At 47.4% G+C, this 16,845-nt stretch overlaps 1 protein-coding gene across 1 annotated transcript in view; it reads right to left on the reverse strand.

The window, feature by feature from the left end:
- Nucleotides 1-3,821: 3,821 nt before the first annotated feature.
- Nucleotides 3,822-16,845, reverse strand: part of LOC135392913 (uncharacterized) — a 38,026-nt gene continuing 25,002 nt past the window's right edge. Inside the window, exon 6 of the mRNA XM_064623568.1 lies at nt 3,822-3,911. Within this exon, the coding sequence (XP_064479638.1) occupies nt 3,834-3,911 (78 nt within the window). The 3' untranslated portion in view covers nt 3,822-3,833. The remainder of the gene's footprint in view (nt 3,912-16,845) is intronic.

Here is a 16,845-nt window from a genome sequence, read left to right on the forward strand (position 1 = left end):
GTAGAAGGAAAGCTTTTTTTCCCTGTGATACGTTAAAAACTGGCTGTACTAAAATTGCTGCCATTTTCAATCCAGCAAGTACTGCAGATATAGTCAGTTTGCCTTTTATCGCTCGGTTCGGAAAGTGTACTTCGTTTGAAATAAAAATCTAGTCATAAAAGCGAAAAATGAAAAATAAAAGCGGGCGAGGATGGAGGGGAGGGTAGGCTCCTACTCACCCAGGCAAAAATCTGGAGTGGGACCACTTCGAAGTGGATTATCGGACAGGAACCACTTGGAATGTGGAACCATTCAATGACTGGGACCAGTTAAAAGTGGAACCAGTTTCACGGTGGTACCACTTGTAGTGGAACCAATGGAAATTATCCAGTGGTCCCCTCTGCTAAGTGGTCGGGTCCGAGACCACTTAGCAGAGGGGACCACTAAATGCATGACCGAAAGTAATGCGTAGAAAAGCACATACTGTTGAAGTAAATATTCTTTATTCTGCTATGAGCATACACTAAGGATAAAGAAATAATCGATACATCTCTCACGTACTAAGTCGCACACGGGTAATCACTCACTGCGTTCAGACGAGGCATGTGCTTGTGTTGAATTTGCGATGCACTCACGGACAACAGGGAACATGGCGTTTTGTTGACCACCTCACACCTGTATTTTCTCAGAGAAGGTGACACCTCCGTCCATGTAGGTCGCGGCATGTACCATTTTCCTCTTCACCAAACGATCCTAATCTTTATACTCGTCTTAACCATGTTTCTCAGGTTCCTCTAGCTCCTGAAATAAAACACATAATCAGTAGTAATGGAAGCACCACGGTAAGCACTTATACCTCTTAAAATCGGAAGAAGCATTCTGTGCAGTCCGTTTGGCGTTTCATCGTCCGGTTCTTCTGCGGACGCTGTGTCTTCCTAGCGTCGAAACTTCTCCGAGATATCGCCAATATGTTTCACATGACTCGTTGTCATCACGTTGCCTTAAAACCACGTAAATAGTGCACGGGAGATGTCCGATATCTGCCACGGCAACCGAAGAGAAAAACCAACCTCGCAACTACGCGTCAAGTTCCAACTGACGCGCTCTCTCTGCTCCCTCTCGCGGCCCGCCGTTAGAATTTGAATTGAAAGCCTCCCGCCGCACCGGAGCGCCCTCATAATTATTGCATCTGCTTTGGGTCAGCCCGTGCAATTACCTCTTTGTTTTGAGTTCTTCTAATTATTTGGCGGAGTGTGTCATCTTTGGATTGTGTCTTTTGGCATTTTGCTGGTACATTTTATGACATCTGCCTTTAGATGAGAATATGAGCACGAATTGAAGTTACAGCATATATTTTATCGAAGACGTAAACGGATAAAAAAACCCAGAAATATAGATCATACGTGTGCTAACATACCTCAAAATAATGGCTAAAAAAGCAAAAAAGAAAACAGAAGGGTATATGGCAAGAGTGGACTCTTCTTCCCCTAACGGATCTCAATGGGGAAGCTGCCCAGCTTGGAATCGAAAGTGGTTCAATTGACCATTGTGGGAACAAAATGGTACCTGTGAGGCTCCCACTGTAAGTTCTGGAACCATTTGAGGCCAGAGTGGTACCACTGATTTCACCAATGTGGAACCAGCCACCCCACTTGCGAATCCAGCTGGGACCAGCAAGATTCAACTGGAACCATTCCGGAACCATCCACATTCAAATGGAACCAGTCCAGATTCAAATGGAACCATTTTGGAACCAGTCCAGATTTTTGCCTGGGCAGTACCGGGGACCAGTCGGGTTCGCACCGGGTTCCGGTACCAAGACCCAATTTTGGTCCGATGTGTTCCCGGTGTTGCAAGACCGGTACCGGTCTGATGTTGGGCCCCGGTATTATCGTATCTCATACCGCCGTCGGACCGAAGTTTTCCCGACGCGCTGTGCTGTTTGGGCATACTGATCAGATTAATCACGTTCCCATTACGCCCTCTGTGCGCCAACTGAACATCTACCACTTCTGTCCAGTATGCTATCTAGATAAAAGAGAGAGGACGCTGACAAGCTGGTGCATACTTGAAGAAGACCTTCGGAGGTTTTTGAATATATAGTGGGTTGTTGTCAATAAAATCTTTGCTGTGTTTGAGAATTGTTGTGTCCGTCCCAACCTCCTTCGTGTCTCTGGTTCCTCCTTCTTCAAGTATGCTACCTAGAGATGGAAAATTTTGAAATTGATGGAAAATTCCTGAAATTTTGAACCGGTCGAAAAAAAAGTTTTCTTTCGTGTTTTTTGTTCCGGAAAATTGGAAAAAAAATGGAAACAAACGTGGTTACTGCTGAGTCGAAGCATTGCCGGCCAAACCACAGCATACAATGAGCTAGAAGCTTTACTAGTGTTCATTCTCTAGGCATGAATGCAGAGCAGAGCATTCCATGAGACTGCTGTCAACTCAACGATAGGTAATTGAAGAACCCGTCCACTCCAAGCAGAGCTCCGACATTATGTAAACGCGATGGCAATCGCTTGGAGGGACCAGATGGACCTCTAAGTTGGCGGTTGTTGGCGGATTAGAGGCACCCAAGGCACTGCTGGCGGGTTGGAACGCATCAAAGACACGAAAATTTAAATTTTTGAATTTTTTCGCCTGGAAATTTTGGGCTATTTTTCCGGAGACGAGGGAAAAAACGAAAAACTTTTTCTCCCAAAAATTTCCGGTTTGTTTTCGGGGCATCGCATCTCTAATGCTATCACAGCTAACGCCTTTCTGCGTTCCATTGGTCCGTCGGCGGCCCATGATCTGCGTTGACGTACATCGCGGAGGGAAGAATCGATCTTCCAGATGCTGCACTTGAACGTAGCACGAACTCCGCTGCTTTTGTTTAAAATGGGGCAATTAGATGCGCCATTATGTCACACCTGGAATGTAGAAGCTGATACGCTCCACCTGCCAACTACCCATCAATCAAATGGCACCCTGCCGCACTCCCTCACCGCCTCGTTCATCTCGTCATCCGTCTCTCTATCGACATTACCTGTCCCTGCCAAATAGAGTGGCGTGACTGCAGCTGCGTACTCAGGTACCCCAAGGAACAAAACATTTTGTGCAAGCTAGGCAAGCTTGGCAAGAAGAAGGAAGAGCATTGAAGAGTAAGGAAAACAGCGTCAACAGTGATTACGCATCGGACTAGTATTTTACAGCGGTAGCTGTTAACGGGAAGGTCTCGGGAAATCGCTGTCGCTCTATCACAAAACCCTAAGTTTCGGTTCCCGTTTCAGTAATACAAGTAAGTTAAAATAATCTAAAACTAATAAAAGCAGTTCGGTACGTTGTCCCAGGGATGTCATGATTTTTCAGCGTTTCCTGTCCTGCTTTTGTCCCGATTTTGGTACTATTTCTCGTCCCGCTAATCTCAGCTCTACACATCACCACTCACTTCACAGGCCACAAGGCAGTGCTCGTCACTCTAAAGTAGTTGCGCATATATCAGCAATAAAAGTATGAACATCCACACGTAACGGCTACCGCTGAAATTCGTGTTACACAGTCGTAACTGTTCTGTAATTTGGTAGTGGAAGTGTAACCAGAGTCGTGTATGGCTAACCTTTATTTGTCTCGTTATAGTAAACACATCCCCGCCCTCGCCCCACACACTTGAGGCACACACGAAATAGCACACTGATAGACCGTGTATCTTTTCCATACGCGGGCTAAATCACATGCATGAATGAAAACATGAAAATATGATGAAAGACGATGACAAAGTTCACCCCGCGACCCGTTCACCAAGGTCTTTATTGAATGACTCAACACAGCACTAGCTGAATGACGGCATCCAGAGAAGCGTTCTTGTCCAGGTGAAGCTATTGACAGATTCCACCGCTGCACGTCCCAGAGGAATACGACCCAGCGTTGTATGTCCGCTTTGTGGAACTTTGGCGCTAAAACAGAACGAGCAGATAAAATTCACTGTTGCATTGTCAAATGTTACAAAGGGCACATCATGATTATCATCTTTAATTATCTTTACAGATTATCCACTCGCCTCTCTGATGCTCTGTTTAAAGCAGTGGTTCTCAATTAATGTATGCTTCATGCACCACTTCTGCAGTTCATGACAGCGTTATCACACCATATTTACTCCAAGGCAATACACGCATAAAAATTTAAGGTATTTTATTGCTTCTTCCAAGTTTCTTGAAATTATTGTTTGTGGCATGGAACTTGCTGCTACATAGACCTTCTTGTAGCGTGCACATCCAGGAGCCATCATGACGTACCGCCGACGGGTTCGAGGCGAGGGACATGTCGTGTGAATGTAACGTAGGACCAGGCAGAGCGCGTACAGAGCGTGCAAGGGCCAACCGAGGGGAATTATCCACCGGTTGAGAACCGCTAGTGAAAAAGTACCGCGAGGCAACTGTCAAACTTACAGAAACAGCCTGCACAAACAGTTGTGACTTGGAAGGTTAACGCATATAATAGCTCCGAAAAGAAGTTGGTAGCTTCTATCAATCGAATCTGAAAGGTTGCTTCGCCGGGCAGCCGCTGTGTGCGCTCTAAAAATTTCACCGCAGAGCACGCTCCTCTCCAACCATCATGCGGAATGACAACGTTCTCGCCCTTGATTTCATGAAAAAAAAAGGGGGGGCGTACGCCATTTTTCTGGCAGTTATGAATCGCATAATGCCACGTACGCCCATGATTTTCAGCAAATCAGGGGAACGAACGATGTCACTCGGGAGGATGGTCGGAGCGTGCTCTGTGGAGAAGTTCAGTCTGTACTCCCATCCTGACGAGCAGCAACGGCTCATGACGCCATCGACTGAGAAAACATGCGACAAGGCAAACAAACTTCCCTGCGAAAGTGACTAAAACCAGCATTTGTATCAAGGTAAACTGAAGTCTCGGTCCTAGAGCCGCTGACATTTCAGACAGAGACTGTTCTTCCACAGTCCTCATCATTGACGGTGTACTTCAGGAAGAATTTGAAGATAAGAGATAAGGGAATAAAGAAGTATACGGCATTGCAAGGCAACGCTTATTCTGACGGAGAAATCCGACCACCAGCCCCGGGCATTAAAGGGACTATCACATCCCTTTCGGTCGATTCCGAAACTCCAGTGTACTATATTCCTCGCTGATCTTTGGCAAGAGAAGCGAAAGCTTCTAGTAAATAGGTTGCATATATGTTGAGTAATCTGATAAAATATATCGCAATAGCAGACGACGCATTCCGGAAGTCTCCCTCCACAAAAGCCCCGAAAACGTCACGCGTAATTGCACCTATGAAAGCGCGTTTTTCCTCACAGCTGATCGGCCGACGTCGGAAAGGCGAGCAAGCTGGCAAACGCCGCTTATGTTGAGATCGCCAGAATCTGAAGGCGACGCCAATTCGCTTGCAGCCCATTCGGGAAGTACAGCAGTAATGAAATTGTGCTAGATGATGACGCTTACTCTATAGACCCTCTGCCGCACTGTTCTGTCTCAGGTGAAGGTGCAGGCAGTGCGAACAGACCGTCCGGTGATACCTTATTGTACGCTTCACATCTGATCGCTCATGATTGTGCAGAGTCAGCAAACCGTTTTTACGGTTGTCCACTTGAAAGTGAAAGATGCCTCGGTGCCCCAGTGGAAACTTACGATCACCTATGCTGTAGTTCTTTTAGCTAGGTGTCAGCTGTATTTGACGTGCGTCTGCACACGGAGCTCCTTCTGGTTTACGTTGCACACCCATATTTTGTTGTGATGACCGCAGCATGCGTCATCTTGAGCCACGTGACAATAGGTGACGAAAAACGTCTCATACGTACGTCTAACGGTGACGTCACATGAACACGCCAGCTTCATTTGAAACGCAACGTGCTGTACTAAAACGTTTGTGTGATATATGACCTACGTACCTTTATCGATTTTTTTTTCTATTTCAGTTTCACAGAGGCGTGCCTATAACAAACGCTCATCTGCATGTTTGTGGTTACCGTTCGCTCTTGGAACAATTTGGACACAGCCACACTTTAGCCGCTCTCTCTTTGCAGCGAGCCCCATACCGATTTAGGATACATACGCTGCGTCGGCAAAATACCAGGTACAAAGGTGCCGAACGTGGTGCCGAATCTTTCAGCCCCTGCTGCTTCCCGTTTTCGCCGGCGTTCCTGTCATTGCGTCCGTGAAATGTCATATCTGGGGCAGACGTTTTTTTTTCTTCTTTTCTTTGTTTCAGCCAGGAACACAACACTGTATGACCAACACCTTTCCGCCTCCTGAACGACCTCGCGAAATGCAGTGTCCTGTCGTCGTATCAACAACCTCACATTCGATAACAGCAGCTCGAATGTGTTTGTGTCCATTCTCAGCCGCCGGCGGCATGTCGCTGTATCTTCAATGGCGAACTCATGAAGTAGGTTTCTGTAGTATCCCAACTTCTTGCGCAAGAGCCAACGCGTGCTGCATTCTCTTTTGCGCTGTGGTTGTCCGGTCTTCTCTTCCATTGCATAAAATAATAAGAAGCGCGGCAATCGCGTCTTTTTCTGCTACCGCGGAAGCAATAAAGTGCCAAGCTTTGAAGTGCCAGCGTCCGTGCAGATTTGCAGGCATTCATTACAAACGTACTCGTCCCCTAACACGTTTCCATTTTCCGTACGTCGAGGCATCTTTCCAAAGTTCCAATACATCGTCACGCACAGCTAGTTTGCTCTTCGAATGAAAGTTAGATAAGAATTTCCCACGGGCTCTTCGAAAACTTACCAGTACCACCCCCCCCCCCCGGTCACTCGACCCTAGTTCGCGTCCACCTCACCAATGGCGCCACGATAGATTTGACAATCGCGCCCTCATTTCGATGGACTTCTATATTAACGACTGTAATATTTATTTTCATTTGAATACTAATGACGGACTTTGAAAATGTATGGACAATAAAATATTTACTACAAGCAACAGTTCTGCCTTTTCTGTATAAAAAGTGGGGTCACATGAATCAGACATGTAACCAATCGCGTAATGCCTCCAAACCGAAACTTTTGGGAGCGCGCGCACATCGAAAACCATTACAACGGAGCAACGGTTAACGTGACGGTTAGCAACGCTGTGGCTGTTGCGTCTGTTGCGTTTGTCCGTACATACAACCGTGTTTGCAACTCAGCGCTGGATTTTTGTGGTACGTCCTTTTATAGTTGTACACTATGCCTTCTAGACGTGGAAGGCACGTAAACTGCTGCGCCAAGTGGTGTAACAACTCCGGAAAAGTAGCGAGACTGAAATTCTTCCGGATACCTGTGGATGAAAGGTAAGCTGGACATTTCTGAAATCACATGTCTGAAATAGATTCATTGGTTGAGAAGATAAGCAATATAACATAGTGGCCTTCACTCAGTGTGCATATAATTTGCAATCCTGGGATACAGGCTTCGTCGTTAGCAGGAGTACCTCACTAAATTAACTACGACTGAACACTGTACGAATATGAACGCGCGTTTGTGTGACAAAAGGGTGACTTGTTTCAAACGTTCTCTAGCTGTTACACCTGTGCCTTAATGTTAAAATAAATCATCACTTCCAGATTAGAAATTATCAACTGAAAAAAAAAAAAAACAGACGCACGAGCGATAAAAATTTACTAGCAGTTATGAAATAGGAACAGTGTTTTCTGTCTTTTTTCTCTCCTCATGCTCTTCTGTTTTGCTTGTTTGTGACCTGATCTAAGTAACCTGTTTTAGTATACATTGAGCTTCTCATTGCCACTAACACTATTTCCTTGCCCAACAGGTGTGAAAGGTGGTTGAAGTATGCAAATAGGCCTGACCTTCTACAGAAGCAAAGGGGACAGGTGCACAACAGTTATGTGCTTTGCTCTGCACATTTTGCGTCAATAGACTGCATGGATCCAGACTGCACTCGATTGAAGTAGTCTTCTGTACCTCATGTCCCAGTCGACAATAACAGGTTGAAGTTTCTTGCTGAATGTGGTACGTAACAGACCCTTTTCAAAAGTCAGTCTGGCCACCTTCTAGCAGACGACATTCGGCCATATCTTGGGCACGCCGTACATGTGGTGCCATGTGTGATAAGCGAGCGCGCGATGGCGAACGAGAAATCAGTGGTCGAGAGACTTGACGAACATACAGGATGGGTTTTCCCAAAGACGTGTGGACCATTTTTGTGAACATATGAGTTCATCTGGCACGTCTGGCCGCGCTAGCGAGAACAGTATGCGTGTGATATACGGATTCAACTTCCATCCACGTTGCTTTGTCGACTTTCAGATACGGTACACCATATTTTTGCATGCTGTACTGTGTTTCTTATGCATATTTCAAGACCAGTCGTGTATTTTGAATGTGGAACCTTACTGTGTTACACGCTTTCGCCGATGCTTCCTACAATATGTTCCATGCTTTCGCCTGCGAGGTATTTATAGTTCGCCCATTTAGAATGGCAACAGAAGGCTTCTGACGATAGTTATTTGGAAAGCCATGTATCATGTGAACTTTAGCCGCCAAACAGTTTGTGCACACGCCTTGTTCCCTTCGGCGTCTCTCATGCCACGCTGGCTGTAGAAGGGCACGCAACAACAGACTGACATTACAAATGCAGATGGACGAACAACTCATGAAAAGATCGATGCTTCGATGAGAAAGCAGACCAAGTCCCTGGCGGCGGACGACAAAAGTCGCGCGGTTCAAACAGAGCCGTACTGTCCGCGCGCGGGCAACGCTTCCATCCTTGCCCAAAATATGGCGGACGCGCGCTGCCAGAGCGTAGTTGGCTCGCCTTAAACTAGATGGCGCTGACTGATGAAAACCCTCTATTATGAGAGTTATATCATACTACTACACTGTCACCGTTGCTAGTGGAGGTGATCCATGAAGAAGACCGAGAGACACGGACACAGAAGACGACACAACGTAGGTTATCAGACACAGCAATAAATTTATTGGTTCATCTCGACTTAAAAGCTAAAAATCTTCGAAGGGCTGCGAGGGGGATAAAAGACGCATTGCTAACTACGTTTCCCCTGGTGGCAATCTCCAAGGATTCCCGAAACAACCTTCGGTGTGCGTAGCGTTCTTTATTCATAGGTCATCAAGATTTTTCTCAGATGCCATAATAATATGGACCCCTGAACATCCGCGCAGGCCGAGAGGTGAGAGGCAAAGAGAGGTGAGAGACTTGCACGGCTTTGTCCCGTCCGTTTGTCCCTACATAAACTTTGTCCTTTGGGAATTTGTTATGTCCGTGCCCTCAGTGGTATCAATGTAGGGGCTGGGTTGATAGTCAGTGACCTTGATGCTTGTATTCCAGAAGCTGTTTTCTATGACTAAACCACAGTTGAGAGTCCGCAGTTTTCCTGTTTACTTCTTTCTATCTCCTTGTCTGCTTGCTGCATTTCGCCATAGTACTAACACACACGATCACGGATACAAACACACACAGACAATGAACGCAACAGACGCGGTTTTTGACGATTTTTCACCCCCGCGCCGACCGTTATGCTCGGCGGCGGCGCACTGCTCTAACTGTGGCTCACAATAACGCGCTGACAAATCGTCTGTCTGTGCGGTGTGAGGAAATCGACCTCGATGTACTGTCCGCGTTGTGGAGAACACAAACGGCCGATCAATCCTCGTGTCGACCGTTCTTTCGTCACTTGTTGGTGTCGCTGTAGTGTGACTACGCGGCCGACGCTAACAAAAACAACTTTGCCGACAATGTCGGACAGAGATCGGTGTCGCGTGGCCGTAATATTGAAATATTGGTGGCTTCACCTATAGCCCATAGAGAAGAGAGCGCTTTGGAATTAATGATGTACGCCAAGGCACTATGACTGAAGATGAACGTGTTTTCGCTGACAGTATGAAGGTCAGTTTAGTTTGTTTTCGGTTCCTTGCAGGGTGTCGAACCGAACCCGAACCCGAACCGAAAACCGTACCCGAACCGTTAATTTTGCCGGAACCGTACCCGAACCGAAATTTTCATGACACTGTTGAACCCGAACCGGAGCAGAACCGTAAAAAATAATAGCGGTAACCGGTTCGCAACAAAACGGTTCGGACATAAAAGAAGTCAGCATAAGAGTTCCTCTCAATCCCAGAACGAAGACACATTGGTATCATCATCACACGTCCACATCATGAATTTCGGAAATTATCACCTAGCAGACAAACGAGGACATATAGTAAGTATACTCTCAGCGTCTTTTTAACACGCTGAAGCTGTCCTTGTGAGCGCCGTGTCTAGCGCCCCACGCACGCGCTGCGGCGTCTACTCTTCAGAGACGAGGCGCCAAGCGGACGAATGAAACAGGAATGGAGTAGGCCAGTTATGTAGCTCTACAGGACGAATATGTGATTAAGTAAGCTCCCAACATTTCCCTTTACATGTGAGCAGTAAAAATTACACAAGTTAGAGACATGAGAAGTGGAGAAGCAGCGTACCCAGAACAGTGCCTGTTTGATTGGTCGTGGTTTGAAAAGTAAATGCAGTTCTGCTTATTGGTAGTGCAGTTGTGTCGCCTGTTGCCTTTGCCTTTGTCTTGCCTTTGTGTTGTGGATTAACTAGTACACTGCTGTGAGCTCGGACAGAGCAAGGCTGGCAAGCTTATTTTCGACATGCTTCCGTACGGTTTCAGATCGATTCACGCTGCGAATGCAGTCTGCCGGCAAGTACCGTCGTCTATGTAACGCTGTCCATCTTATTAGGCTTACTTTAAGTGTATCTTGCTGGCACTGTGCGTGTGAAAAAAGATATTTTAGGAACAGAAAGTAGCAGGTCTACGACCGCTTCATCCATTTCTCCTTTCTCTCGCTAAAGGGTGTACCTGACCGCTAAAAACGTCAATGCAGACAACAGCGGTGCGCTATTAGCAACACATTTCTTGATAAAAGCAGTTTTATGGAACATATAAAATAGAAGCGTTGAACCGGTTCGTGAACCGGTTCGAGGTTGAGAACCGGTTTGGGAACCGGTTCGATTTTTGGCATGGCCGAACCGGAACTGAACCGGAACGAAATCAAAGCAACGCGAACCCGTACCCGAACCGAACCCGTATTGTTTGCGGTTCGACACCCTGGTTCCTTGGCTTATTTCTTTTCTTACCTGGTAAACATTGTACAGTGAGACAATTTGATAACTCAGAGTTCTTTCGATATAGCCAGAACCAAAAACGCAATAGCGCAGTTCGGCAAGAAATTATAGACAATTCAGAAGTCATGGGTAAGTTACTAACAAAACGTTACCAAGTTAGTTACCATTTTTGAAATATAATTACAGGGTGAATTTAGCAAACGTTACATATTTTGGTCGCGTAATAAAACTAGAACATGACGTTTCTGGCGCTTCAAACTTTGCAGACTGATAGTCATTCGCATGAAGTTTTATCCATATTTTTCTTTTTCAAATGCTATCACTTTCTAGGAAAAGGTTAGAAGCAAAGTGATAGCATTTTTACGACTCGATCGAAATGTGTGACCTTAGCTAAGTTCACCCTATAGATACAGCTACAGCAACAGTCTCCATATTAAACTAACTCCGATACGTTGGTAGCCTGCGCGCTTCTGAGGAGGCCCAAGAAGGCCGAAACAGCTGTCCAGTGCTGGCGTGGCGACGTGTGCACAACAAACACATACACTACGTGCAGCCAAAGAGCTCTGGCTACTTTCTTTCGGTATATGCATATATCACTGGCTTTACACTGGGCTTTCAGTAGTGAGTCGCTCACACTGACGGGAGTATATCCTGTGCTACGTGACCTCCTGATGCCACCCGCTCAAGCGCTGCATGCCTGCGCACTCCTGAAGAGACCCGAGAAGGCCGAAGACGTCTGAGCAAGAAACACATACGCTGCGTGCAGCGAAAGAGCTCCTGCTACTTTTTTGCTGTATACAGGGTGTTTCACCTAAAGTGGCGTTCTTCTGGCTTTGGCTGCTGGGTTCTAGCTGGTGACGTACTCGCCGAAGGATTGTGGGACTTTCGGCAAGTACCTTCTGGAAATTTTGGGCACCACTGAGGAATGCTTTGGACAATTGTTAAAAGGGTTTGAACGTATTATTCTTAATTGAACAATTCTTAATTGAAGGTAAAACAAGAGATGGGAACACTTCCTCCTCTCCCCGGATCTTCTGTGCGCTCTTCTTTGCGACAATCAAGCAGGTGTGGCTAAAGCGGAAATGTTACCATTTTTTTCAATCATTTCTGTTGCGACACTGTGCATAGTTTTCGTTGAGTCTCATTATCCGTGGATGGTCCCATCTTTCTCTAAGAAAGTGAGGCTCAATTGAAAAACAAATTCCGCAATTAAAAATTGTCCAAAACCTTCCTCAATGGTGGCAAAACTTTCCAGAAGGTAATTGGCGAAAGTCCCATAATCCCCCGGCGAGTACACCACCAGTTAGAATTCTTCATCACTTTTGGTGAAACATCCTTTGTACTGGTACTTTACATTTACATTTTGAAAAGGCGAATAAATTAAATCAAAAATGATTTAGCGCTTGTACTGTCCAAGCACAGTAATGCCACGTTACATGGAGGATTTCCTACGCGTCGGTTTAAGGTCATGGGAGCTAGTCTAAGGCAGTTTTGCAGCGTATGAGATGACAGAAGTCATTAAATTCCTGGTTCGGGATAAACGGCAGGGGATTCGAAGCCTCGGCAAAACTACGCCAGGGAATAGACGAGTAGAAAATATTGCCATACCTGAGTAACTTAGTTACAGTTACAGTTTGTGGTTACTTTAACCAAAACCTGTAACTATTTACAGTTACAAGTCACTTGTAACTGAGTTGCATCCCAAGACAGAACTCAAGGCGTCGCACTTACAGGGTATACGTGAAGACATTTCTAAGAGCCCGACCCTAGGGGTGACCCTTGCTCGTCAGTGAAACGAGTTCGACCGAGTGAAATATTAAGTCGCACACGCACCACAGGGCGCGAGTAGTAGGAGGGGGTGCCGAGACTCAAACAACGCGAATCTACTGCATCCCTGCCACCCCTGCCCCTGAGCCCTTTTTTCCCGCGCGGCGCGAGTGTGGAGGGTTGTCCGCGCGCTATTCGGCGGGGAGAGGGCTGCAAGCGCGCTTACCCTCTAGTAGTATGGGATCAGCTCAAGAAGCCGGCAAGTCACACAGTCGCCTGGACGCCATTAATTAGCAATTAGAGCTAATTGGGACCCCCCCACGTTAATCAGGACCCTCCAGAGAGTCATTACACTAATTGGGGACCATCTAAGACACGTCCAGACCACTGTGTGAGTTGCCGGCTACTTGAGCTGATAAAAAATAAAAAAATAGGTAGAAAATAAAATAAAAAGATAGAAATAGAGTGGAGAGAAACAATTTCTTCGAAAATCAACGATGCCGCGGCGAAGAAACGGCTCCGGGGTGACCAGCGCTTGTTGACGTCGGGTAGTTGCAGAGATCGACGACAGGTGGCCACTTAGTTGCAAGGCATCACACCAGATGGCGCCACCATCATAGCTCTAGAGGAGAAAGACAGAGAACAAGATACTAGCGGCAGGTAAAAATTGCAGCACTGCTAAACAAGTCTAGGCATGCGAGAGAAAAGGTCTAACCGCTACTGCTAAACAGAAAACAGTACACATCGGGGAAAAAGGCTTACGGGGACGATCGCTTAGGCCTAACCACAACACTACGCAGCTAACACAAGGCGGGAACCACACATCGCTAAACATGCGTCAACAGGCTTGCTCACCGCAAAACAAGTCTAAACATGCGAGAAAAGGCTTACGGGGGGCGATCGCTTAGGCCTAACCTCAGCACTACGCAGCTAACACAAGGCGGGAACCACACATCGCTAAACATGTGAGAAAAGGCTTAGCACGAGCGCGGTCACCGCTAAACACGGCAAACATACGAGAAAAGGAGCGCGTCAAATCACTCACCTTTTCCCCCGCGGCAACTTCAAGGCAGAAACTGAGCGAGCGCGGAGAACACACGTCTGCTCTCTACGAGAGCCAGCCAGTAACTGAGCGAGCGCGCGGAGCGCACGTCCGTCTTCCGCGACAGCCCGAGAGAAACCGAGTGAGGCGACGCGCAGCGGCAGCTATGGATGCGCGTGCGCCCTCTGCTCCACCCGTCCGCGCATGCGCGCGCGCGCAGCTCCCTCTGCGCCGCCCGCAGGTGTTTTCGGTTTCGGCTCTCCGCTGCGCGCGCGCTCCTAGCGGCGACGGGTGGCTTTTGAGTTTCAGTTGCGTTTCTTTGCGCGCGCGCGCGTTTATCTCAAAGGCAGCGCGCACCGCGCTCGCGTCATCATTCTGACCGATACGTGGAAAACGCCATGTGTGGTTTATTCTCCTGCGCTTCTCGTCGTCGCAAGGAAAAGACAAAAAACGAAGAACTTCGCGAATTTATACGCGGCATCGTGGAGGAAGCCTTTCAAGTCCACCGTCTGGAATGGTTGCAAGCACGTCAAGAAATGTGTCAGGACAAGATGAAGACGCTCGACCGCATCTTAGCGGCGGACAGACTGGCGAAAAAGAAGTCCAACTTTAGCCTGGCCAATCTGTATTGGGAACGCAGTTCCGATGTTGAGGACGACGACGACGTGTAAATAAAAGCGATGCATTTCTCTTCGAGTCTCAGTCTCTTCTTTCTCTTCGTGAAACGTGTACGCACGCAACATGTCTTCCCCCGAACCTTTTCGTTTCCGTCATCCTTTTCGCTGTACCTTAAGCGGTCCCTCCATGTGCGGCAAATCTACTTTCGTTGCTAACGTGCTGAGGAACCTGAACGACGTGGTAGACAAGCCTCCGTCACAAATATTCTACGTGCAGAAATATGCTTCGCCGAGCATGCAGGACGAATTCGAGGACTCCGTAAAATTTACCAAGGAGCTACCGCGAGAGTGGGACACGTCGCGCGCTACGCTGATCGTCGTCGACGATCACATGACCGACGCCGGTTCCTTGAAGGAGGTGACTGATCTTTTCATTCGGGGTTCTCACCATGCCAACGCGTCGATGTTCTTACTCGTTCAAAACATCTTTTTCGACAGTAGCCATTTTAGAACAATATCCTACAATGCCAGTTACGTCGTCCTGTGGCGCACCGTGCGCAGCGTGCACCAGATGCCACATTTCGGCCAACAGCTATTTGGCAGAAAAAGATTGGAGTATTTTCTGGACGCATATAAACAAGCGATGTCGTCGCCCCACGCATATTTACTCGTGGATCTTCACAACTATACGCACGAGGATCACAGGTTGCGTAGCAATACCTTTCCCGGAGAACGTCAATATATCTACGCTCCGAAATGAATCTCCGCCCTCACCTCACTTTACTCAAAGTACTCTCCACTCTACCCCCTCCACGCCGTCGCGACGTCTTGAGACGTTCGTCCTCGTCCGACATGAAACACCTCTCCAAAATTTGCCTCAATGTATTGAACGGAAAGGTGGCTCTAGCTCCAGATACGTTCGCGCGTTTGAAGAAGCACAAACGCTTTTTAAGATGGCTCGCCTACAAAAAGATTCACAAGAATCCGCAACGTTTGAAGTGCTATCTGTCTCAGCAGCGAGGACAGGGCGTTCTTTCGTCGGTGGTTCCTCTCCTGCTTTCCGCCGTGTTGAACCTTTTCGCCAATGGCCAAGAGAATTGAAGTGACCACCTCCTCCTCCATCGGAAACATTCTTTCCTCGAAGGAGAGTGACAACGTCAAAGTGAAACTCATACTGCAAGCACTGTATCACATACTCAAGCAGTACGGATTTGACCCCTACGACAATAAAAACAAGGCGTCCGACGCTACAAATGACTTTGACTATTCGCTCCTCTCTCCAGAGGTGGACGAAGAGGAAGCGGAAAGGGTTGTCTCGGAATTAAAGAAGGTTCTTTCCTGGGATCACGAGGGTTGTGTCTCCGTGTCGGACAGGCCCATCAGACACTCCTCCGTTTACGAACTCGTCAATTATTTGTTGCAACGTAAGACGGGAAAGAAACCTTCCTGGTTCCCCAAAGTCTCGAAACTATTGCGTCTGATTTCTCTACCCAAATCTCGCGAGCCTCAACAGCAGCAGCAGCAGGCCTCCATTGCGTGGACGACTTATGGAGGGATATGAGAAACCAGAGGGTGGTTTGGGGGGTGTGGAACGCTATAGAAAAGTGCATCACTTGAGCAAAAAGAAGGCTCTCGCCATTCTCAGAAAGCTGGATGCCTACACGCTCCACCATCCGGTCAGAAGAAAGTTTAATAGGAGACGCATCATCGCGCTCAAGATCAACGACGTGTGGCAAATGGATCTCGCCGATTTTTCAAAATACAAGAGATTCAACGGTGGCTACCGCTACATTCTCGTGGCAAGCGATTCCCTCTCCAGCTTTCTGCGCACCCTCCCACTAAAGACGATGCGCGCCGCCGAAATGAAAAGGGCCATGATAAGACTTTTTCGGGGAGGTAACGTACCTACACGCATCTTTTGCGACAGAGGCGGGGAATTCTACAACAAGACCGTCAAGGAGTATCTCTCACGAAAGAAGGTACACATGTATTCTACCTTCTCTCCAGTAATCAAAGCATCGCAGGCAGAACGCGTCAAACGCACTTTACGCGACAGAATATTCCGTTATTTTAGAGTAACGGGAAAATACCACTTCGTTTCTGCGCTTCCCAAGATCGTGCGCGACTACAACACCACCAAACACAGGACTTTGGGCATCAGCCCGTCCGAAGTCACGCCCGAAAACGAATTGGAGCTGTTCAATAAGATAAATGGGAAGCCCGTCATACCCACCGTGAAAAAGAAGCTCAAACTGGGGGATAAAGTGAGGGTCCTACTACACAGAAAAGGTTTTCATAAGAGCTCGGAAGGGAGTTGGTCGCCTCAGATTCTCACCGTCTCCTGCCTGAGAGACACCTCTCCTC

The sequence above is a fragment of the Ornithodoros turicata genome, chromosome 4 (assembly GCF_037126465.1).
Source record: "Ornithodoros turicata isolate Travis chromosome 4, ASM3712646v1, whole genome shotgun sequence".
Lineage (NCBI taxonomy): Eukaryota > Metazoa > Arthropoda > Arachnida > Ixodida > Argasidae > Ornithodoros > Ornithodoros turicata.